The sequence below is a fragment of the Phalacrocorax carbo genome, chromosome 1 (genome assembly GCF_963921805.1).
Source record: "Phalacrocorax carbo chromosome 1, bPhaCar2.1, whole genome shotgun sequence".
Classification (NCBI taxonomy): Eukaryota; Metazoa; Chordata; class Aves; order Suliformes; family Phalacrocoracidae; genus Phalacrocorax; species Phalacrocorax carbo.
In genome coordinates this window covers 125027056-125052831 of record NC_087513.1, presented here as the reverse complement: position 1 = coordinate 125052831, position 25776 = coordinate 125027056, and the positions used below count along the sequence as shown (strand labels likewise).

Sequence of the window (25776 nt, the reverse complement as noted above, 5' to 3'; positions counted from 1 at the left end):
TTCCCATGTAAATTTATGCAGTTTTTCAGTGTAAATACTTGTGCATCTTCACTGCTTCCTTCATAATAAATGAGTTCATCACTAGTTTATAGAGAACAGAACTTTTGTAACGACAGAGGTAGACTTGTTACCTTGAGATAGCTCTAGTTAACTCCTTATCTTTGTGCATGAGCTCTCTCTTCATAATTTGTCATTCATTCATTTGATCTATTTAATCTTTTCACCTCTTGAACTATGGAAATCATTTAATGCTACTTGAAATATTTGCTAAAATTTGTCAATTAATTTCACTCTTTACAGACCTCTAATTCTCCTTTCTTTCCACGGGTTTTCCACTGTTGCCACCATATCTTATCAATAACTGGACTCTTTTTCCATCTGATCGTGTTTTTTTCCCCCTTGTGTCTAAATTTTAGTATTCTGTGGAAAGGGACCTCGGGGTCCTGCTGGACAACAAGCTCAACATGAGCGAACACTGTGCTGCTGCGGCCAAGAAGGCCAACAGGATGCTGGGTTGCATCAACAAGGGCATAACCAGCAGAGATAAAGAAGTCATCATCCCGTTCTACTCAGCGCTTGTCAGGCCACACCTGGAGTCCTGTGTCCAGTTCTGGTCCCTGCTATGCAAAAAAGATGTGGGCAGGCTGGAAGGGGTCCAGAGAAGGGCCACAAGGATGATCAAAGGACTGGGAAGCCTGCCATGGGAGGATAGGCTGAGAGAACTGGGTTTGCTCAGCCTTGAGAAAAGGAGGCTTAAGGGAGATCTTGTCACCATCTTCTAGTTTTAAAAGGTGGCTACAAGTAGGAGGAGACTCCCTTTTTACAAGGAGTCACACAGAAAAGACAAGGGGTAATGGGTACAAGTTACCCTGGGTAGAACTCCAGCCGGACACAAGGGGAAAATTTTTCACAATCGGTCATTGGAATAGTCTCCCCAGGGAAGTGGAGGATTCCCCAACCTTGGTCACTTTTAAGATTTGGCTGGACAGGGTGCTGGGCCATCTTGCCTAGACTGTGCTTTTGCCAAGAAAGGTTGGATGAAATGATCCTTGAGGTTCCTTCCAACCTGGTATTTTATGATTCTATGATTCTTCCTGCTAATGTTGTGGTTTAACAAAGTTTCTACTACTACTAATTCAGTTATAATCACACTACTCCATAAATATACGTTTCTAATGTGCTACACGGCCCAATCCCAGAATTATAAAATTCTAAATAGCTTTTTTCCCATCAATCTGCCTTCTTCAATCACATTTACCAAACCCTTCCTAAAGTTCTCATAAGAAGGTGTGTCCTATTGTCCTCACCCATATGCACATCCTGCCTAGGGCTTCACAGCTGCATGCCAAGGTGAAATCTCAGTGCACTCCATTTCATGCAGTTTTCCCTTCAAGGGTAGAAAGACAGCCATGATATGCTTCAAAATGCCCCAAATCTAAATGATCAGAGAACTGGAACTGCAAGGTAAACTACAGTGCACACAACCCTCCTCCCATTGTCTCCAGCAAGGACACAAACATCTTTCCTTATTTCTTTTAGGCATTAGGAAGATTATAAGAAGACTGTTTTAAGTTATGCAAGTCAAGCCAAAGAGTTGGAGTTCTTCATATATCTGTTTTCACAAAACACAAAATAGGCAACTGAAATACAAAAACTTGCACATCTGCAATGACAAACTACCCAATGCATTCAGAAATAAAACATCCATCAGCAGTACTCTATTTAATATTTTATATAGTTATGCACGGATTTTCATGAATACTATTTATGCTGTAAAGCAATTAATACTAAGAAAGAGATTATGAAACATGGGTATGAAACACAACAACTGATTACTGAAGGCTTCCCTTATGATCTGGAGTTTCAGCTGAGCAACCTTAAATCTGAAGGCCTCTTTCTGTATTAATTTAAGTATTAATATAACTTGATGCTGAATCAACTAACCTACATTACCATCTATTACATTACTTTTGTGCCAAAAGATAAATTCAAAGTTCTGTTCATAATTTTGCCAAATTCACAAGCCCAAATATGCAGCAACCCACCACACACATTGCTTTTGTATCATTCTCCCTGTTGACTTTTCCTGACTGAACATCCTGACAAAACGTATTCCAGCTTCTAATATGCAATGAACGTGTTTCCACAATCAGACAGATCTTGATAAAATGGTGTTTTCAAGAAATTAGGCCAAAATAGCAGAAATACTGGAGCTATTCTGCCTATTTTCTAGCTCTAGTAAAATATAGTTAAGCTTGAAAGGAAACAACTTTGACAAATCTGCTCCATTCTGTTCTGTTGCCAGAATCCAGTGTAAAGAAAAACTAACGGACAGATTAAAGTCTCGCTCAAGTACTTCCTGGAGTGAAAGCAGGAATGATCTTAGGATCACAATAAGAACTTTTGGATATCATAATTCCCATTGCTTTTGGAAGTCAAGAAGGTTCTGCAGTAAACTGAACTTGTGGGAGTTACTATCAGGGGAAATTACTAATGGCCAGTTACTACTGACAGTTCCCGTAATATCACACCGGACCCTCTTACATGGCTGGAAATGCAAGAGTTGCTCAGCCACAGGAAGGATTCTTACGCTATTACAACTGTGACCCCCATTATCAAAAATGTTTATGTCTTTTTCTTTCATTCTTGTTCACATTCTAAAAACTTTTGGGATCAGATACTGAGTATAATATTGGAGTAGGGTTCTAAAGTGCACCCAGGAAATAGTAATTTCATTACTTCTCTGGCCATTATAAATCCATGTTAAAAACTGCACATAAGTGGTGCTGCCTTCAGTCTGTTCTCACCTTTCCTACTGCAGTCAGTAAACTCACTAGTATTCTACTTGCTGCTCGCTACTCCTACTGATATGAATACTCACTGACTTATCATTAATGAAACACTCCCATTCATTTATCTTTATAAACGACCCTATTTGTCCCTACTATTTAAGTTCTTCATACTTAGGAGCTCCAATCTCCGAACAGTGCTCACAACAATTTTATCTCCTACCGCCAACATCTTGACAAGGTCTATGGTTTTGACAGATATCACTCACTAGGTACCTCTTACGTATTCCTTACACTGAACTTTGCCTTGCTCTGATGGCCACCTGATTCATCAACTGAATCATTACTGAGACTAATTAAATGATCAACCACACTTGGCAAACGGATACTAAATGCGCACGCCCGTGCTTAAGCATGCACACCAGGCAATTTATATTCATATCAGAATTCATACCAAGAATACTATTTAATATAGCACGAGAAGTGTTCATGGAAGTTTGAGGTCCCGATACGGCATAATGTGGGTAATGCCTGTCTGCTTAACTGTAGTTATATTTCACATACACTAATAGAATAACAATATATCCAAGAACACTCAGAAAGTGAAAAAGATGGAGAATATAAAAGTACACATAGGAAAAAGTCCAGAAATTTCAGATTTTGATAAGAATAACTTCTTGCAAAGGTTTTATAAGTGTAGAGAAAAGCTTGGAGTGAAGCAATGAAAGAACTTATATACAGTGAGATTTAAGTCAATGTCCTTATAGAGATCCTGCTATTTCTTATTAGAATGCATATTTATGAGGAATATTTGTAAGAGTAGACACAATTTTAGTCTTAGATGTAGCATTATGTGATCTTACATCCTGTAATAATCTGCAAAACCATGTTCCCAAAGGTACCCGAATGTGCCTCACAAAATTTGCTATGGGTCATTATTATTAGGCAAATAAATTGTGAAGTAAGAAAAGAGTGCCTAAATAAGGGCTTTTCTATCAACAAAAAATTTTTCTGATTTATAGGCTATCCAAAAGGAGTCAAGATATGCAATTACTTCTACCAGTTAGTGGGAGAACCATTGCATTAGCACTTGTCCTAATTTGCAAGGAGGGAATGATGAACAATTACAGATATATACACTGGAATTTAGGGAAAGAAGTCTTGCATTCAAGGAATTGTATGTAAGTTAGGAATGATCAAAGAAAACTTGACATTTCAGCAAAAATCTTGTCCCAAAGGTATCCCAATAGATATGAGCATGCCAAGATAACAATAGTGAAATTGTAGCATTTAGCAATGATCTTACACAAGAAAAGAGTAAGAACTTGTACCTATCAACAATATTGGTGCATTCAGAGTACATTAACTGGAAATGTTTTGGGGAGAGGTGCTCTCACAAACTCATGACAACCATGGCACAGGACAAAGGAAATCTTGTGTTCCATACCCATTCAATAAAAAAAACCCAACCTTCTTTTAGGATGGAATCACACCAAGAGTGGGGTTGGATAGATATACACATACAGTATTTACAGAGATAGAAGTAGATGGATCTACACATACACACACACACAAAATTTATTATCAGGCCTGAATAACTGCAGTACCTTAAAATATGGTCAATTTTAAGTGCCTGGAAACTATGTAACATTGCTGATTCTCATCTATGATCTTTGTGAGCATCCTATTGCCAAAATCAATACTAATGCTGTCTTATAAAAACTTTCTTACTGGTAGTTCTTCCATTCTTGAACATCTTTCTAACATTCCTGGGCATAACCATTACAAAATACTCCAGGTGACCGAAGGGTGAAATGGTTTTTAACTGTACAAGTGAGCTAGGAAAAGAAAAACTCCCACTTTGATGTTTATCCCTATTTCCTAGCATGTCTATCATCTTCAAAAACTACGAATTTATTCTACCCATAGTTTATGTATGAATTATACCCATTTACAAATATATATAGACATTTTGGAAGAATACTCTTCTTCATTAATAAAATTTCACATAAATCAGGAAATAATGTAAGAAATGGATAGTAAATAATTAATATATAAAGTGTTCAATTTTATTAAGCACTTTAGAAGAATGCATAAGCCCAAGCTCCATCACACCATGCAATTTAATTAAGAAAATACAAGAAAAATTAGTTTGATAGACTTATTAGAATAAATTGCCTTTCACTACTTCTTAAGTTCTCACAAGAAAATAAAGTTAATTCTCTTGTTTTGCAATGTAAACCTCTGTTGATAACTAAAAGGATACTTTGGTACTACTCACATTTTCAAAAAAAAACACATCTAATAAAGAACTAACACAATAAGCTGAAATGGAACAGAACTTCCAATAAAATTTCTGTATTAAAGCTTGGATCCACATACTGTTATCAGTCCTTCAAACCCATAACAAAATTAGATGGCTTATTTGCATGTTTTGTTAGAAAGACAATGTGTGTCACAATTAAGAAACAGTAATGCTGTTCAAGTTGCCATAATATTTATCATGCAACCACTACAGTTAATTCAGTGAAGAATTGCTGGCTTTCAGTATCCACAAATTTCCCTAAACCGACATAAGGTATGTTACACCCTTTCTCTATCACTCAGAAAATAAGAATTGCAGAATACCACAATGAAAACAAAATGTAAGTTATTACTAAAGTTCTCATTGTGACCCTGCAGAAAATTTTCTCAAATCAAAAAATCAATCCATCTCCAAGGGTTTCATTTCTAAATTACAGTATTCTCCATTGTCTTATACCTCCAGTCATTATTTATACACAGCCAGAAAAATTAATGCAGCAGATCAGTAAAATGTTGTAATTTCAATCTAATCTATCAATCACAGATTTTTCCATTTTTTCCAGAGTTGAATAACCAAATAAGTATAACTTCAAAACTGCAGCTGGTACTTCAAGCCAAAGTGGGAAAGGGATGTTACCTCTCCTATGGCCGAGAGAGTTGGGGTTGTTCAGCATGGAGAAGAGAAGGCTCTGAGGAGACCTTATTGTGGCCTTCCAGTAATTAAAAGGGGACTATAGGAAGGATGGGGGCAACCTCTTTAGCAAGGCCTGTTGTGACAGGACAAGAGGCAATAGTTTTAAACTAAAGGAGAGTAGATTTAGACTGCACATAAGGTAGAAATTTTTAACAATGAGGGTGGTGAAGCGCTGGAATGGGTTGCCCAGAGAGGTTGTGGAGGCCCCATCCCTAGAGACATTCAAGGCCAGGCTGGACGGGCCTCTGAGCAACCTGATCTAGTTGAAGGTGTCCCTGTTCACCACAGGCGGGTTGGACTAGGTGACCTCTAAAGATCCCTTCCAACCTAAACCATTCTATGATTCTACGTACAGAACTTAATCAAATATACTTAAATTCCACTATCTCTTTGTATAAGGAAGTTAGACAGTAGTAAATTCAATGTTTCAATTGAAAACTGTTTCTCAGGTCTGTTTAACAATATTGACAGGCTCTACTTATTAAAAAGTTAATGCTCCTTGACTCTAGGCCAGAACTGGGTCTGCGAGAGTCACTGATCAATCTGATAACCAGGTTTTTTTCAATACTGTCAAGAATGATGTTTTGAAAGAAGCCCCCATTATTTGCCTTCATCCTCTTTTCAGTGCATACCTTGCAAGTTCCTGAGTTGTTAGGAATTCACTTGGTTCTTACGATCACTTTTATTTTGTCACCCACATGTTAAAACACTGAAATAAAACATTTTTGCATTGCACTGAGCATATTGCCTAAATATTTCCTGCTTGTTCAGCTGCAGTCTGGAGTTCTACATAATGAAGAGTGCTACATAATCCCGATTCATAACACAGCCTGTCAAGACCACTAGCCTATCTCAAGAAACAAATCAGACCTAAGATCTTACTGTACCCTTACTTGATCAACAATTTGATAACTAGTGACCACAAAAAAAACCCTGCTGACAACCATAGTTATTCTTACATTCTGTGGCCTTTGTACCATTCATTATTGCTATGAAGAATGCTTTTTCTGTAGTGAAGCCTATTACAGAAGTTTGGTAGGCAATGTGGAAGCCAAAAGGATTGAAATTGGAAGGACAGTTAAAATTAAGAGGATTGTGAAAAACATAGGTTTACTTATGGTTGAATACAAACTTGATGAAGGTACAGGACATTCAGCCTAGGTTACTAGAGTAACCTAGCCAGGTTACTGGATCACACAGAATTTATTCTCAGGAAATCTCACATAAATTACCAAACAAAACTTAGCCTCAACAGGGAAACCCCTCATTAAAGGTTTACAGTATATAATTTGATTAATTTGAGACATTTTTAACAAATACTCAACCTTCATATCATTCTTTCATTGACATTGTAAAGATCTAAAATGGATACATAGAGGACAGAAAGAGAAATGCATTGAAGAATGGGGGATTTCATAGTTTTTTATTATGTATTTATTTTACAATACTTTTGGAAATTACTAACAGTTTGTATAACCTAATACCTGAAAGGTAATTTAACTGAGCCTTGACATTCCTCCAGAGAGTTTACTTTAATGACATCTATTTCGAACAGCACTGAGAAAAACAGTTACACATTTTTATATTTGTGCTGCAAAACCAAGCCTTGAAAGAATTAGGCACGTTTATAGCTAAAGTTACTATCAAAGGTGTTGTTAGAAGCAACCATCAACACACCAGACAATTGTTTATATCCAGCAGAGTTTTATACAAAAATCAAAAGGAAATGGTATAAAAAATTTTGTCATGAGACTGACAGATTGGATTTTATATAAATACTTTACACTTCCTACCTCTGTAGGATGATTTGAATCTAATTTTACAGCCAGTGAAATCTACTTACATTGCAGTCACTAACTTTATATTAATTCAGCATCAGAGGAGGATGTGCTCTCTGGCTGATGTTATATGCACACAAATGCTTCATGTAACATTTTTTCAGACCCAGGAGTAAGTTAATGACAAGAAAGACAATTTTTTTAATATCCCCCAGAACGAGCCATGAAGAGCACAGAGGCAGTATTACCCTAAGGTTTACACATCAATCAGTAAAAAAAAGTACATAAAACATTCACATTTTTCAAGGAATATATGGAAATTGTCGTTCTAATCACAGAAAGCTTTATGGGCACTGCAAGTGTTTTGCTTAGCATTTTTAAAGGTAGACTGATGCAGGTCATATACATGACATCCACTGAATTCCAACAGCACTTCTTCCCTCCCTGACTCTCTTGATACATACTAGCGGTTGCACAGACAAGCAAACCACACATACAAAAATTATTGCTGTTCCACACATGAGCACTCTATATATGTTTGAAATGGGAAAAGCATTATTCAAAGGGAAGAGGGCTTTCTTAATGGAGGAAAGAATTATTTCCCTCTTCCTCCCCCCAGACTTAACTTTCATTTTCAGTAGTCACCATCTCAGTAGTACCCTTATTTCCATTGAAGCTATTAGATATATAGAGTGAATACTGAGAAACAGGGTAGCGTAGATACATTGTAATTAATTTTTTAATTAAAAGAGGATTCTTATGTTTATAGTTTAATTTCTTCATTTATTAAAATGGAATACTGAAACTAAATTTACACCTCAAAGTCAAAATTACCCAAGTATTAATTAATCTAAAATACTTATTGTTAAGTATTCATTGTGCAGTAAATTGTTTATGGACACGCCTGTAAATTGTTATGCTCATCAGCTACTAGGACATCTTATACCATTCTTCATAGAGGCTGAGCTTTATTGCTTCAGCAAATGTAATACTTATGGTTTTTTTTAAATATCATGTATGTCCCAGTTTATCTATGAGAAGTTACCTTGTATAGTGGATACACTCCATCAGTGGAGGATATATAAGACAAATCAACCAACCAATTCGATAATTAAGGTATTCACTAGCCAACAAAATTACAGAAGATCCCATCGAAAATATTTCTATAACTATTACTTTTTGGATTGTCTTTGTTCTGCCTCCACTAAAGCTGACAAGATTTCCTCTAACTAATCATCAACTTAGCTAAACGACAATATGGTAAAATTTCAAAGATGCTGGATTAAAAAGGAGGAGGAGTTATTTGGCTGTCAGCAACTGTCCCCACTGACAAAGACAAAAACACAGTCTGTCATACTGTGCTTCACAACAGACTATCCAGAAATTACAGTAATCAGGCAGCATGGAATGAACAACAATAAAATTAGTATCACTTCTTCTTCTTCTTGCCCTTTGTGCTATACACTTCTGAGTAAATAAAGTTCATTTTACATTTCTAACAAGGTTGTTGGTCACAGTTCCCTCTTAGAAGAGTTTTTCCCCTTTCTCCTAATAACTACAGATAATGGTGGTCATGCCCTGGATATACTGATTAAATCCAAATTTACAGACTAACCTTTTTGGAATGAAAAGTGAGCAAATGATCTTCACTCACTACAATAGCACAAGACACTATGTGACATCTGGTGGAGAGTGCTGGAAGTGATTAATATTGTTTGCTTTGTTGAGGTCAGTTTCCAGACACTGATAGGTTTTGTAATCATGCCTTTTCCAACAATTCTAGGACACCTTGCTTCAACAACTGTTATGCAACAGCTTCTGGGTAAAACCCTAGCATAGGGAAAATACATTAATCACACTGATTAATTTATTACATGCATACAAGCATGAAATAGCTGGCCTTACTATTTCTCTCCCAAAAGTCCCAGAGCAAAAAGAGGACACACGGTTGGACTGTCAAGCGGTACTTCACAGAGGCAAAAAAAAAAAAACCCACAACAAAGCAAACCACCACAAAACCAGCCAAGCGGAAGAAAAAACCCACCCAAAAACCAGATTTTGGTACCCAGAGAACACCCTCAAGGAGGTCAAAGTTCAATCAGACCCAGATCACCCTGGAATAGTCACAACCATCATAAAACTGTTTAATGCAATGCTTCTGAAAAAGACATACAATCAATAATTTTAATGCATTCATTTTAAAGTTTGATATTTCAGTGCCTTTCACTTTCATTGGCACAAAAACCATTGAGTTCACACAAAATGGAAAAGCCAAGGAAATAGTTCTGTTGTCAACTTTCAAACACATTCACTTCTTTCAGAGATAAAAGTACAATTGTATTAGAAATGTAAATGCATTCATATCTAAAAAGCTAAGATTGTTGAAAAGAAAAATGTCAAAGCTGGTGATGCCCAAAAAATACATTTCCTACTTTGTTTGGGGGGCTTCATAATAAGTCAAATAATAGGAACATGAAGCTGGATGTTTTTATGATACACAAAATTTATTAAATGTAAATCCTCCTGTAACAGTGAAAAATCGGGGACTAGCAAGAGTTTAAGGAAGGATTTCATATTGCCATGAACTCCCATCAAACCAGTGGAAGAGTGCTGCTGATATATACATGATCTCTCTTTATAAAATAAGGTGAGGCCACTGCCTACCAATACCTGTCATTTTGAGTAAAGCAGCATTTGGTGCCTACTGGTACCAAGTCTGAGCACAAAAGATCACTCATTTCACAAGTCCACACTAGCTAATTAGTCAGATTTTATCGTCTAGAATCTACATTCTCTCCTTTTCCCTCCTTCCCCCCAAAATAAAAACTACAAAAAAAACCCCCAACATCCAAATCCCTCAGTTCAAAAATACATATTTAAATATGCTGTTTTCATAGATTGTTTGTTTCAAAGAAGTTTGTTTTCATAGATTGAGACCTCCTGAAAATAGTATACAGCCATAGTATCTAGACGCCATCTACTCTAGATCTAAATGCCATAATAGTCACAAAGATGGCTTTTGTTGAGCAAGGTCCAAGATTTTGTTGCTCAGGAACCTTCTCTGCAGCTGAGAAGAAAAGCACAAGTCATCTTTTTTGCCCTAATGTACATATACATAAACACTTACATGTATATATACATGTACATATCTGCTGGCATATGACATGGGGTCCTATATGTGGATAAAGAAGGTGAGGAATACTACTGAAATACCTTTTCCACTTGCAAGTTAAACATGCAGAGAAGATAAATAGTAGGAAAATTGTGGTTACAGTAATACAACAGTGGGGTTTTTTTGAAATAGGAAAATGTGTTTGTGTAAATAGTTATAAAGTATATTTAACTAAAACAGTGACAATTACTAAGGATTATATTTAATAGTAAAAAGATTCTGAGCAGGGAAACTAAAAACACTGTATGTTCTAAGATTTTCTTTCTTATGTCCCTTCACTGAAATCACAACTACCTCAGCACCTCCTACTCCATTTCCCCAGTGACCCACTGCGCTTCAACAAATCCAGTTTGTTATTCCCTTTAACCCCATCAGCAAACACACAAAGTATTCCCAAATTCCTCCAGCATCCCTGAAACAACAGCTGGGGAAAAGACACTAACTGCTGTAATTTGTTACAAGAAATGCAAGCACTGACTGGCCAGGCCATTAGGCCATTAGGAACAGAGGTACAGTGACCTCGTGCTGCAATCTTTCCCTTAGTAGGATAATAATTTTTGTCCTTTTCCTGTAATATTCCAATGTTTTAGGAAGATTTTGGAAACCCTGTATTCTCAAGGCCCTTCCCTGATTTCAAAACAGATGGAATTGGCCACTGGTTTCAAACCACAGAGTGCAATTGTCGAAATTTTGTCCCCTTAGGAACTAGTCTAAAAAAATAAGAAATCTTTTTCCATGGAACATACAGTAAAATCATACACTATCTCACAGACTTCCTGACTATAAACATGCCCATATAATATAAACTATAGTTGGATATAATTTCTCCTGGATACATGAATTTTAATAGTATATCTGCAATTACCATAATATTTGTTGTTGTAATAAATAATTTGTACGCCCTTGGATAGAAAAATAGTTGTCACATTATTGCAAGAATTTACCTTGTATGTTAACTTGTTCGTGGTATAATTGGGCACCCATAAAATTTTTTGAGTGACCTTTCTCACTTGGCAGTCTATCACAATATGATCCTGTGCCAGAGGTTTCTTCCCTATTCCCTTAAGGCTAAAGATGTTTTCAGTGCCAGCTGTATCATTTCGCAGAATAAGCCTTCCCTACAACAAAGAAAGAAGAAGAAAAAAACATTTCAGCATTGTAAAAGTCTCCTTTGGCTGCCAAACCAACTCCTTCAGTCTATTAGTCTTAAATCTAGGCAACAAAGCATGCTTACAAGAAAGTATTCCTATTGACTTTTCTAGTTCTTAAGTAAACTCTGCTGTTAAAAGAAGAAGAAACTAAACAAACAAAAGGTTTTATTTTTAATTTTTCTAAATGATGAAATTTAACAATATAAAACTTTCACACTTCTGGATTTTATATCTATTGGGTTTGTCCTGGAAAACAAATACCGAAGAAAATATGTTCTCATACATCCTTATTCCTCATATAAAACAAAACTTTGCTCAATCATTTCCATTTGTCCTTCAACTAAAGTGTTCTTCATAATTATTTGTTATCAAAGGATTCAGGGCTTTTAGCTTTTAATACTCTTACAATACTGGATTTCTAAATTACATTATATTTGGTTGGTAATGCATGCCGAAGGATTACTATGTTTCACAGAACAATTTTTTTCTCTGGCGATTCACACATTTGAACAGCAAACTGCAGTCAAAATCTCTCAGCTGGTGTACAGACAAAAATACATATACAGCTTCTTGCTAAAGGTGTCATAGGCTTTGCTCTGCTCTTCATTTTAGCATTCAAAATAGTGATTACTCTGATGGCAAAAGAAGCTTCTAAGTAGTGGCTTAACTTGTAACAGAAATTATTTTATGAAACAAAGTACCCATCACATAAATTCATTTGTGATGCATGCATGCAATGAGAAATACTCAATGGTACTACTTTATTACTTAGGTAATGAAATACAATTTAATATATGTATTTAGGTTCAGACTAACACAGTGGACATTTTTATGATCAATGTTCAGAATCTCGACAGAGTAACTAGTCATTTCATTAAAAGGGAGGTTTTGATAGAAGAGCAAATAAAGGAAGAGATAACAAAGGGTGGTGGGGAAACCTATCATGCTTAACCTTAAGCTTGGCAAAGTTAGTTCATTTCTTCACTTCAGCTAATAGGCAATCTTTTAATTTCTGACTCTAAGGCAGATGCTTAATGTTAGTAACTGCTTATGCACTTCCATAATTTGGACACTGATGTAAACTTTATTGACAGACGCATCCTTTTCAAATATCAAAACTAACTTCCCTCTTACCATTGTCACGCACTCAGCAATAGGCTTGAACATGAGAGGATATAGAGCTGTTTCACCCAGACCCACATTTATTAGAGGAGGTCCATAAAAACCCTGTCCTTCCAAAATTGCTTCAAGTTTCCAGTCCCGGTTGGACACGTTACTCTGAAATCAGAGTAAAGATGTAAATTAGGTTATGCCTTTAAAGCTCTTAACATGCATTTCAGCTTTTACTTGCAGTTATCATCAAATAAGAGCACAGTAGTCATTTTCCCAAAGTACTGGCTCAGAGGACCTTTGGGGAGAATAAAAGAGTGTATTTTAAAAATTAATTAGGCTGCTAATAAAACCCTTACTCCTGGCAGCCAGAGGTACTGGTACCAACAATCTCAGTAGCAATGCCATCAACAGGAATACTCATTAGAAGAATATGTACATGATATAGCTAATCGTCAGGATGGAATTTATAAAGTATCATTATAAACATTTACAAGTATCTTTATGGTCCTGTTTAATGCTTGCCAAAACTCTGTCCCTTTTCCATCTGGAGAAAACCTTAGTGTACCTCTTTGAAGTGCTGATGTGGTGTACTAGCATATATTGCCTCATTTGGCTACTGACTGTCTAACAGGATCAGTCTTGCTTATGAAGGACTGTCTCCAAAGGAGTATTTACAGTCTTATGTTCTCAGAAACTGGTCTTTCAAGAGACTAATTGATTTTAAAGAATGCTTGTCCTGAGTAGTATGAAAGCCTATTTAAGAAACATCTTTGTCTTGCGTCCACATGTATTGCAGGACTGTGCCATTATGGTAGAAAGTGAGATATTTTGTAATACATGCTTGGGGGCTGCATAAAAATAGTAAAACTAAAATTATGTTTTCCAGCCTCCTACTATTTGAAGGAATCAGATGACCAAACATCCAGTCTTCAAAAAGGTTAATATTCATCTGAAAAAGAAAATAAACTGGTATTCAAGAACTAACACCTGCCTTGCCAAAATAGAGAAGATTGATCTGATTTATTAAAAGAGGAAGTAATCCTTTGACCCATAATGGTCTTCATCCATGGAAAACAGTATATAAATGTCAGAGATAAACAATGGATTTGGGGAAATAAGGATGATACTTCAATCCTTGTTTCCTTCTTTGAAAGTCTCTCAAGCTCAGCTATCTCAACCTCAGAAACTAAGAATGACCACAGTACCCCACAGTATTGCATGAGACGTGCAGTATCACATATCTAAGGTTTGATTACTATGCATGATTAATTCTTAATTCTTAGTTGTTAAGAGGTAAATTTCCTAGTAGTTGAGTACAAATGCCTGTTTGGAATGCTGAGATTTGTACAGTGCCTCAATTGTTCAAAATACTTCCATCATTGTGGTCTCCAATTCTGTAATAAGAACAGTTACATCATCTCCAGTAGAAAACATTTTTTAAGAGAAGTCATTAACTGGTATCCTCATACTGAAGATAAAGTGAAAGGGAAAAAAGGGCATCAAAAGATTATTTCTATTCTCATGCTTTTTTTCTCCACAGCATCAGGAACAACTTTATCCTTTTGAAAATCAGCTTGACTAGGTTTAAAACTGGCAGGTCATCACTGTTAGCTAATCCACTGCTTTAAAAGGTGGGATAGAGGGAAAACATCACCATGAATGTTCTTTGGTAAGGAAAAGAGGAGGATGGTCAAAATTTGGGGACTTCAACTGTTTTATTTTCTAGTGCTATTGGTACCAGATTCCTTTATCCACGCTAGTGATTATTACACCAATAAGTATTCATTCTTGATCTCGAACAGAAAAACATGTCAGCTGGAGAAGTGTAGTTGACAAACATGATCACTTTGAAATTCTTCTGTAACAAAGCTTTCTAATACAGCATGAATTTATCTAAAAATATCTTCTAAAGAAAGATATTAAGGTGAAGCACAAACATTAGAAAATGAAAATTATGTATTTGTTAAATTTTATTCCCTTGAACTTGTACATTAATAAACAGTTTTATTTACTTAATCATCTAATTCTTACAGGATCTCTGCTTAACACAAAATCTTATCCTAAGCCTGTTAAGTCAATGAGAAGCACAATTAGTGCTAAGAGAATCTTTTCACAGGTTGGTAGGTGATTAAATACAAAGTACATAATAAGGCTGCATGTATAGGACCTATACCTCTTTCACCGGAGAGGCTGAAAGTGAATGATGGAACAATTATATTCATTTCATGCTTGTGAGAATTACAGAAACTTCAGATGTTCAGCCTTAACTCCCATATTAAAAAAAAAAAAATCACAGATTTCAGATTCAGGTGGGCTTTTTTGGTTCTGTCACTAATTCACTGTGTGGCTTTAAGCAAATCACTTAAAGATTTTATTTGCTCCATTTATAAAGTGTTCCTCCTACCACACAGATGTTATGACAGGTAGTTTGCTACTGTCCATTGAAAGTACTTTGAACAGTAAATGTTAGGTTCAAGAAACTGAGTTTAGCAGACTGAAGAACCCCATACCTCAGTTTCACTCTCAGTGAGCATCTGTCTTCCTCCATAGACTATTTCAAAGTTCAGCAATATGAATGACAAATATAACAGTGCTAACTAACAACGTAACAGTAGGGAAAACTTTCTGATAGATGTAGAAGCTCCAGCTAGAATGAACGTACATAAAAATGTAAGGTATCTAACACCTTACCGGGGTATCACACATTTCTTACACTGAACATGAAAGAAACCGTGTGAAAAAATAATGTGCAATAACAAAATCAAGCTTAAGATGTAAAAGTACAGGAACAACTTCACATTTTTATATTTGTTTGTTCGTCAGCGTTTGATTTTGCAAATTTAGGGCATAACATTTAGAGCAGACTTTGTGACCACGTGTATGCATTCCATGGAAAGAGACAGACTAACAGAGACACAAATTCCTTCTCTCACAAACACAGGCATACACACAGACAGAGTACATGCTCTAACTGCAGTATTTTTTGTTACCTTGCTAAGAAATAAAGCAGGACTTAAAAGTATAAAAGCATGAATCCTGCATGAAATTTAAAAGCACATAATTAGCAACACTCAGAAGAGGAAAAAAAATCAAAAGAATAAAGTAAATCTGTTTAGAAGCTTCCTTTTTCAAGGTGGAAAAAACCCTTACCTTTCTGTGTTATATAACAGCTCTCTTTCAGCTAATGTAACATTCAATAAATCAATGTTTAATAAATAATATATGAATACCTTAAAAATTATGTATAAGAAAAGATAGCACAGTAATATGATTTCCTCTCATTTTCTTTACTTTTTTTTCTTCCTTAATGAACTAGTTCCTTGTCTACTTTCAGTATTTCACAGAGCATCCACAGTATCGTCTTCCCCCAGACAGTGTCTCCTTGTTGGAATCTGCCCCCACTCTTTTCTCTACAAAATCTCACAATAATTTTTCTCTAAATTAACACACTGGTATTCTTCAGTGGCTCTAATATCAAAAGGTTACATCAAGTACATAGACCAAACCATAGTTCAAATCTCAGAAATATTTTCCCATTTTAATCCCTTAAAGAATCTTTACCCTTTCTCTCACAGCATAAGCTTCTTCCCTATAATTTTTTATTTTTTTTCTTTTAAATCAGAAAAGTTCCCTAAATTTTTATTAATAACTTTCTGATGCAGACGATACTCCAGCTTACACTCCATCTTCACTCCCTGGTCTTAATTCTCATGTGTCAAGGGTTTCATATAGAAAATAGATATGATAAAACTATATATGACATACTGCCTATGCTTGCCATATTTTTTAAATTTTATATAATCTAGTTCTTCTATTTTACTCCTCAACACCTCTCCTTTTTTTTCAGAAGCCATACATTTATTCACTAGATTAAACAACACCTTTTTTCACTTTCAGTACGATAACAATCAAACAACAGATTAAAAATTGTCAGGACAGAAGTGAAGCATTAGAAATAAGCCCATCAAACTAATAATTTACTTTAGGAACTGCCAGAACCTATTTTCCCAACAAGCTTTACATTATGTCCAATATGGACTTTGAGTAATAACACTAAAGTCAGTATTTACATGCATTTGTGCATTTTACAACTGTAAATTTTAACAGTATTGATCTGGAGTCAGGTTTTGAAAAATCCTGAATCTTAGTTTAGTTTCTATCTAGTAGTAAAGTGAACTTACTATTGGAATATCCTGAGTCACTGCCTGGTAAGCTGGAGTTACAAATTCAAGCTCTACTTCAGCATGGTCTGTATTCACTACACATTCAATCTCATAGACACGAACATCGCAGGAGGACTTCAGAAGAATCTGACAGTGGTAGCAACCAGCATACCGAGGAATGAATTTTATAGGAAGCTCAACTGCATCACTCCTATCTAAAAAAAAAAATAAATTGCAATGTTGTAAAGCTTTTCAGAAACATTGAATTCACAAGCAGAATCTGGAGAGAATTCCAATAAACTGTGGGGGATTCATTCTCACCACCAGTACATGCAACAATTTAAAAAAAAAAAAAAAAAGAATTTTAGGACTCTTTTCATATAAGCATAACCAAATCTTTATTTTCCTGAAAAAAAGGTATATTTAAACATCTAAACAATATTTTCTATTGTTTTTACTAGTACACAGAGAGAAGTATTTTTAAAGATCTATTAAATCTAGTAGAAGTATGTGAGTTTCTGTAAATATCAATCATAGAACCACAGAATCATTAAGGCTGGAAAAGACCTCTAAGATAATCAAGTCCAACCAATCTTTCAAATGGAAATGAGTGGGGAATACTGGTAGATATTCCCTAAAGTGGACCATGGAATCTCCTTTTTCAGAGATTTTTATAACACGCTAGCAAAATCCCTGTCCAGTACACCACAGATAGTATCAGTTTAGTCTTCGCACAAAAGAATCATAAAATCATAGAAGCGTTTATCTTGGAAAAGACCTCTGTAATGAACAGGTCCAACCGTCAACCCAACACCACCAGGCCTCCTGAACCATCTCCCGAAGTGCCACGTCTACATGTTTTTTGAATACCTCCAGGGATGGGGACTCCACCACCTCTCTGGGCAGCCTCTTCCAATGCCTGACCACTCAGTGAAGAAATTTTTCCTAATATCCAATCAAAACCTCCCCACACGCAACTTGAGGCCACTTCCACTCGTCCTGTCACTTGCTACTTGGGAGAAGAGACCAACACCCACCTCGCTACAACCTCCTTTCAGGTAGTTGTAGAGAACAATAAGGTCTCCCCTCAGCCTCCTCTTCTCCAGGCTAAACAACCCCAGCTCCCTCACCTGCTCCTCATCAGACTTGTTCTCTAGACCCTTCTCTGTACACATTCCAGCAACTCAATGTCTTTCTTTTAGTGAGGGGCCCAAAACTGAACACAGTATTCGAGGTGTGGCCTCACCAGTGCCGAGTACAGGGACATGATCACTTCCCTGCTCCTGCTGGCCACACTATTCCTGATACAAGCCAGGATGCTCTTGGCCTTCTTGGCCACCTGGGCACGCTGCTGTTTGTATTCAGCCAGCTGTTGATCAATACCCCCAGGATCCTTTTCTGCTGGGCAGATTTCCAGCCACTCTTACCCAAGCCTTTCATGGGGTTGTTGTGGCCCAAGTGCAGGACCTGGCACTTGGCCTTGTTAAACCTCATACAATTGGCCTTGGCCCATCGATCCAGCCTGTCCACATCCCCCTGCAGAGCCTTCCTAACCTCAAGAAGATCAACACTTCCACCCAATTTGGTGTCATCAAAAAACTATAGTCAGTATACTTTTGTCAAGGATTACTATGAGAGATATCAGAGACAATACAGTATATTTAGCTAATAGTAGCCCCAACGATGACTGGAGTTCTGTTTAGTAGTTCTCATGAGAGCTACTCATTAGATTTTTCCTATGACTAATTTTGGATTGAAAGTCTGAATTTCTGAAAACGCCAGGGGTGTCCAAGTTGGAACAGGATCATGAAAAGTCCCATTTGCCCAATCCACAGCATGTAGGAAAAACTCCCCAGAGTAATCTCTAGAGTAAGAAAGAATCAGTACAAATGCCGTGCAACTTTGCACATAGCCAGGTCTCACAATTCAGCTCCAAAGACTTCCTCCTCTGCTCTTGCTTACGGAAAGGATCAGACTCTGTCACAGTATTTTAAACCCTTCACCAGCCGTCGCAGGGCACTCTCCAAAGGAGAAGGGAAGGCACATGAGGAAGTCCAGTGACTGATCGTAAAAAGAGTTCTCCGGTCCAACTCTCCCAAGAGTCTCTAAGAAACCTAATAAACTACATAAGACTGCAGCTGTATAAGACTGTAGTTTTATATGTAACAAAGACTGTTTCTTTTCACTGTTTCCAAGGTCAGAAAACAACACATAAAGCTGGTAAGGATAATGAGGAAGTTCAGAGACAACACAAGAGAACCTTATAGATAAAACTACAAACAAATTGCTTCTCCCTAAGGGGGAACACCTGACAAATTCTTGTGGGATTTCCCTTCTCCTTCCATAATTTGCCATATTTCCTGATGTTATGTATGACAATGGACTCAAACTACTCTGATATCTTCAATGATGACTACTGAATTTTGAAAGTGCATTCAATCTTCATTTGTGATGCTGCTCATTCCATTTAACAAAGTGGTGCTCCTCATGTATTCAGTTCTCACCTCTCTGCAAATGAACAGCAAATTGAAGTTGTCTTGTTGCTTGTGTCACTACTTCAGTTTTTTTCCACAAAAATAGCTCAAGTTCAAGAGACAAATCATACAAACGACATTATTAATCTTTCAACATTACTAGACTATCAAAAAGATTATAAATTGCACCTCAGGTTTAACCCTCTCTGAAATAAATTAGTTTGTTCTCTTTCAAAGACAAGATTAATGGCCTGGTAATTTTTGAATTATTACTTTTTTTTCTATTTTGTCACTAAGTTATTATCCCCATTGGCTATCTTCCACAAAAGTGACCTGAGTTTGTCAGTTATGCAAGGAATGAAACTGTCCTTTCCATCCTTCAGTTCCTTAGTACAGTCTCTAATTTTCTCTATCAACAAAAATTATTTTAGGATGTTGACATCCTAACAAAATATTTACTTAAAATTTAATGTACGCATTTTAAATACTTGCTTAAGGTAAAGTAGATTTTTATAACATGTATTTGAAGGAGATAATACAGTATATTGGAAGCTCCAAAACATTTCTGCATGAATTTTAACTCCTTGCACTAAATGGAAATTGTAATTACTAATAATTAGGGTTATTTTTCATTGAGTTGGACCTATCCTTGGAACGCACACTTTCAAATAGAAATGCCTCCTATAGAAAAATTTGAAAAGAAAACCAAGCAAAGTCTTTCTACCCATCCCATTCTATATTTATAATATTTAGTTTGGCATTACTTTTGTTAAAATATTTGTTTCTTATGCATTAAAAAAATACATTGAAGAATAGGTCAGTTGAATAATTGAAATATTATGATCAATTACAATCAATGAAAAGGAAAGAAAGTCAGTTGGCGGTATTTATTTAACAAGATAAATATTTTATGCAATAAGACATGGTTTCTGAAGTGAGACAGGATCCCCAAATCAAAATTATTATAGAAATCATTTGCCTGTGAATTATAGGTGAAGTTGTTTTTTTTTTCTGCAAAATGTTTTTTCATGCTGATTTTAAATACCATAAAGTAAACTGGGCTTAAAAGTTTCTCAGCTTAGTATGTTTTCTTCTTTCTCAGTCTCATAAGATCATCATAAGATATTCAGCAAAGATAAGGAATTCATTCAAATATTTAATGAAAATAATCCTTAGGGTCACAACTGGCCTAACAATTTCTGTGACAAAAGTAGTAACAGTAAGCAATGGGCAGCATTTATGTTATTTCTGTGTAACAGGAAACAGAGCCTCCAACACTGGAAATGAATGAGACTGGAAGCATTTCTCCAACAGCAATAAATCAGGCAGAACAATACAGGGTTTTCGTACAGTTTCCTTCCCTAGACAGGATATTTATTTGATGGGGAGATATTTCATGAGAAATAGGCAAACAGTTTTATTTTATAGATTTGTGTTAGACAATTGCTTATGGGAAACATTGACTTGATCCTGAATCTGAACAACTGAATTGGGTTTAGTTGTGAGACAGTTGTCAAAACAGGCGTATTTGCAAAAGCAAAGCTTTTGGTGTTTAATATCACCACATGTTCTTGGAAAGCTAAATTACAGCACATAGGTGTTGGTCATGTTCTCTGGCAACTGCCTGATATTTTGTGCCATTTACTTACTGCAAAAGACAATCTGATCACCATCTGGAATTAACAAAGCCCATGTCTTCTGGTTCTTAAAAATCTTACAACTTATCATTTTATATCTGCCTGAGCTGAATTCAGTTAATCCTCTAACTGAATTAGCCAGCAAACAGTACCTTTCAAAGAAAAGCAATGAAAGTTCTTTTGACATTAAAACATACAAAAAAAACATATTCTAGAGGTCAGTAACAATGGCACTTAGTAGAGTAATTTATGTTTATTTAGCCCTATTACAAACTATGGGAGGAGGAAAAGAGCAAGAATAGAAATGCTATTTTTCCATATCACACTCTGTTGGCATAATTTCTGAAGGTAGGAAACTATGGGCCTTCAGCAGTTAGTCAACTACTTGCACATTATATTATCTTTTATTCAGCAATGATGGTTCTACCTCAAAGCTGAATTTCACTGCAAACCTATCTCAGCCTCTGACACCATGGGATGTTATTGAAGTGGCTGAGGTGGATCTGGACTGGCAACATAAGCGTGAATTATTTCTAGCTCGGTGGGCCCATGACACCTCAGGCCGTCAAGGGAGAGACGCAACATACAGGTGGGCTTGTGATGAGGGGTGGACTTGACCATGGACACTGTTGCGCAGGTTATCCATGAATGCGAAACATGCGCTGCAATCAAGCAAGCAAAGCGGGTAAAGCCTCTGTGGTATGGGGGACGATGGCTGAAATATAAATATGGGGAGGCCTGGCAAATTAACTATATCCCATTCCCACAAACCCGCCAAGGCAAGCGCCATGTGCTTACAATGGTAGAAACAACGGCTGGCTGGCTGGAAACATATCCCGTGCCCCAAGCCACTGCCTGGAACACTATCCTGGGTCTCAAAAAACAAGTCCTGTGGCGACATGGCACCCCAGAGAGAATTGAGTCAGGCAACAGGACTCATTTCCGAAACAACCTCATAGGCACTTGGGCCAAAGAGCACGGCATTGTGGGGGTGTATCACATCCCCTATCACGCACCAGCCTCTGGGAAAATCGAAAGATACAATGGACTACTAAAGACTACACTGAGAGCAATGGGGGGTGGGACATTTAAAGACTGCGATACACATTTAGCAAAAGCCACCTGGTTGGTCAACACAAGGGGATCTGCCAGGCGAGCTGGCCCTGCCCAATCAGAACCCTTACATAGTGTGGAAGGGGATAGAGTCCCTGTAGTGCATGTAAAAAACATGTTGGGGAAAACAGTCTGGGTTATTCCTGCCTCAGGCAAAGGCAAACCCATTCGTGGGATTGCTTTTGCTCGAGCACCTGGGTGCACTTGGTGGGTGATGCGGGAGGGTGGAGGAGTCTGGTGTGTACCTCAAGGGGATTCGATTTTGGGTGAAAACAGACAATGAACTGAATAATATGCTGAATTATATAGCAATAAATTGCTATATAATGTTGTATGTCATCACTACTATGGTTGCTATATGCCATATCAATGGTATCATGGTGGGAATCTCCGAAATTAATTAAAAAAATAACTTTCATTGAACCAAGCAAAGTGCAGCAGTGATGGAACAAGGACTGACTTCAGCATGCAACAAGCCAACACCACAAACAACACCTCTCTGAAAGACTCTTACAATAGATGAAACCCAAAGTCATGGACTAAATGAACTCAATGGACACCTCACAGACATTTTACAGGGGTGGTCCATAGACTAGGGGAATGATATATGAAATCTGTATACTCTGTTAAAGGATGAGAAGGCGGGTAGGGGTTACTGAAATTGTATTGGATAGTATGGGACCTGAGCATGATGTAAATGATATGGAATAATGGGTGGATACTGTCATGGTTTTAGCTGGGACAGTGTTAATCTTCTTCACTGCAGCTGGCATAGTGCTGTGCTTTGAACTTAGCATGAAAACAATGGTGATAACACACAGATGTTTTGGTTGTTGCTGGGTAGGGCTTGTACTAGTCAAGGACTTTTCCAGCTTCCCATGCTCTACCGCATGCACAAGAAGCCGGGAGGGGAGGGGGCACAGCCAAGAGAGCAGATTCAAACTGGCCAAAGGGATATTCCATATCATGTAACGTCATGCCCAGTATGTTAACTCGAAGGAGCTGGCCGGGGGAGGCAAGCGGCAATCGCAGCTCGGGGACCGGCAGCGTCAGTCAGCGGGTGGTGAGCGGTTGTATCATTTGTGTTTCTGTTTTTTTCCCTTTTTCCTTTTTATTATATTATCATTATTGCTATTATTATAATTATTATTTTATTGTAATTATTAAACTGTTCTTTTCTCAACCCACAAGGTGGGGTTTTTTGTGCTTTTGCTCTTCTGATTTTCTCCCCCATCCCACAGGGGTGGGGGGCGTGAGCGAGTGGCTGCGTGGTGCTTAGTTGCCACTGAGCCTGAACCACGACAGATGCTTATCAAGTTACAACTCTGAGCCATAAAACCTCTGAATTCATCATTTCTTGTGTTTGCATCTGTAGAAGGAAGACGGGCAGTGACACTGAGACAGCACAACATTCTTCTAGTCAGAGAATGGGAAAAGTCCAAATACGCACAAAATAATAAATAAAATTAAATTAATAAGATAAATACAATGAAATTAAGTCAATGGCTTCCTCCTAGATCCAGTGATGATGAGAAATGGGCACTGCCAACACCAGATCTATTAGTGGCTTTAGAGAAGCAGTACCTTCTAAGCCTCACAAATGCAGTGGTGTCAAGTTGGCACCAAAGACTAGCCTTGACACTGACAGCCATGCAATCAGAGTTCACTGATGAAAATGTAAAGGCTTCATTTGTAAAGTAAGCTTGAAGCCTTTTCTGTCTATCCACATGTTCTTCTCCTAGGCAGACTCCAGGTTTCAGTGAATCTTCTGAATCTCAATTCTGACCAGAGAATGAGGTAAAGGATACTCTGATATGTTTTCTGAGGATTAACATCCTTCTTCACCACAGCATAAGCATATTCACATACCAGCATAAGAGGCCTTCCAAAATTTTTTCATAATACAAAAAACCTATAGCAAATAAAACTATTCTCCACTAGATTCATTATTGCAGCTATTAAACACAAAAGAAACACATCTGGTCTAATATTTAAATCCCTCTCACTTTTCCAAGACCAAAACAACTTTTTACTAATACATATATACACACATACACTTATAGAGTAGAAATAGCTATTCAACAGATATAGATGGAATGAAAACTATTAAGATCAAAACCTATATCATCATTTTTCAGAGCCATATTTTGAAACAGATTCATATTTTAAATGAATCCTTTGTATGAAGGAAGGGTAAAAGGAATGCTACCACTTACACTTTTTAATCACATTTCTGCCTTAATATCCTGGATGATTAAGACCACCAAATGTAATTAAATTTTTATTACTATACTGTCAGTTAAATCACAGAACTGAAGTCTGAAAGTTAACGTGATAAGGAGCTAGAATAAAACCTCAAAATGTAAACAGTAAAATGAAAGATAACTTTTTTTTTTAATTGGACAGTAACTATGTAATTTTGCTTTAAAAGATTAAGACTTCACTCAGAACAAAAAAATCTAATATGCAGGCAAAATTCATACAGCATGTGGATGATGGAATACTAGGAAGAAACAACAGAACTACTGATAATGCTTTACTGAAGAATAGATTCAAAACCCCATGAAACTGCTTTGGAGACATGAATAAATAAATAAATATAAGATTTTAGAAAGATTGTGCTGATTAAACCCAATGAGCAAGTATATGAGGCAACGTTTAAAGGTCATAGAAAGGTGATAAGGTTGACCACGGGTCATGAAAAAATAATAATGCATATTTTAAAACATAGCACATAATTATCAAGAAAATGTATATACTGATTAGAATATATTACTAACATGAAAAAGTCCATCTATAGATGATACAGTGGAGGTAAATATTTTTACTTAGCTATCTGATATGACTAAATAAAACACAAAAGTAAAAAACTGAAAAGTATTTTTCATCTCTGGCAGTAAGACTGATGGTTGTCAACAATGATTTAAAATTTAATTCTTGATCAGTTAGTTGTTCTGCACTTTATAGGAAAGTATGCCAATGAAAACATAACATCACATATTTCTAACTACAGGCTGTAATTTAGTCTACGTAAGAAAAATAGAGATCAGAGCAGCATTATAAACTCAGTTATTAATGGGTAACATCTTAATGTATTAACACAGAATCAAAACCTATCAGGTTTGGGGGTTCCATGTTACTGCTGAAGATGTAGATTCGGGGGCAGAATACAAAACTGAGACCCTCTCTGCTAGGGAGTGGGAATGATACCTACCTTTAGGTATCATTTTAAGGTCTGGTTTTTCTTTTTCTTTTTAAAATTGCCAGTAAATATCATACTAAAATTCAATACTCGTGTCCATCTGGGTATTTACTGGGCTCCTCTAAATGAAATTGTTATATATAATGAAATGACCAAATAGAATGCATTTATATTGTACAATCTACC

At 36.6% G+C, this 25776-nt stretch overlaps 1 protein-coding gene across 1 annotated transcript in view; it reads right to left on the bottom strand.

The window, feature by feature from the left end:
* The window catches only part of CFAP47 (cilia and flagella associated protein 47), a 346829-nt gene that overhangs the window by 156805 nt on the left and 164248 nt on the right, over positions 1-25776 (bottom strand). Inside the window, 3 exon segments of the mRNA XM_064473493.1 lie at positions 11682-11855; positions 13023-13166; positions 17183-17379. Of these exon segments, the coding sequence (XP_064329563.1) occupies positions 11682-11855; positions 13023-13166; positions 17183-17379 (515 nt within the window).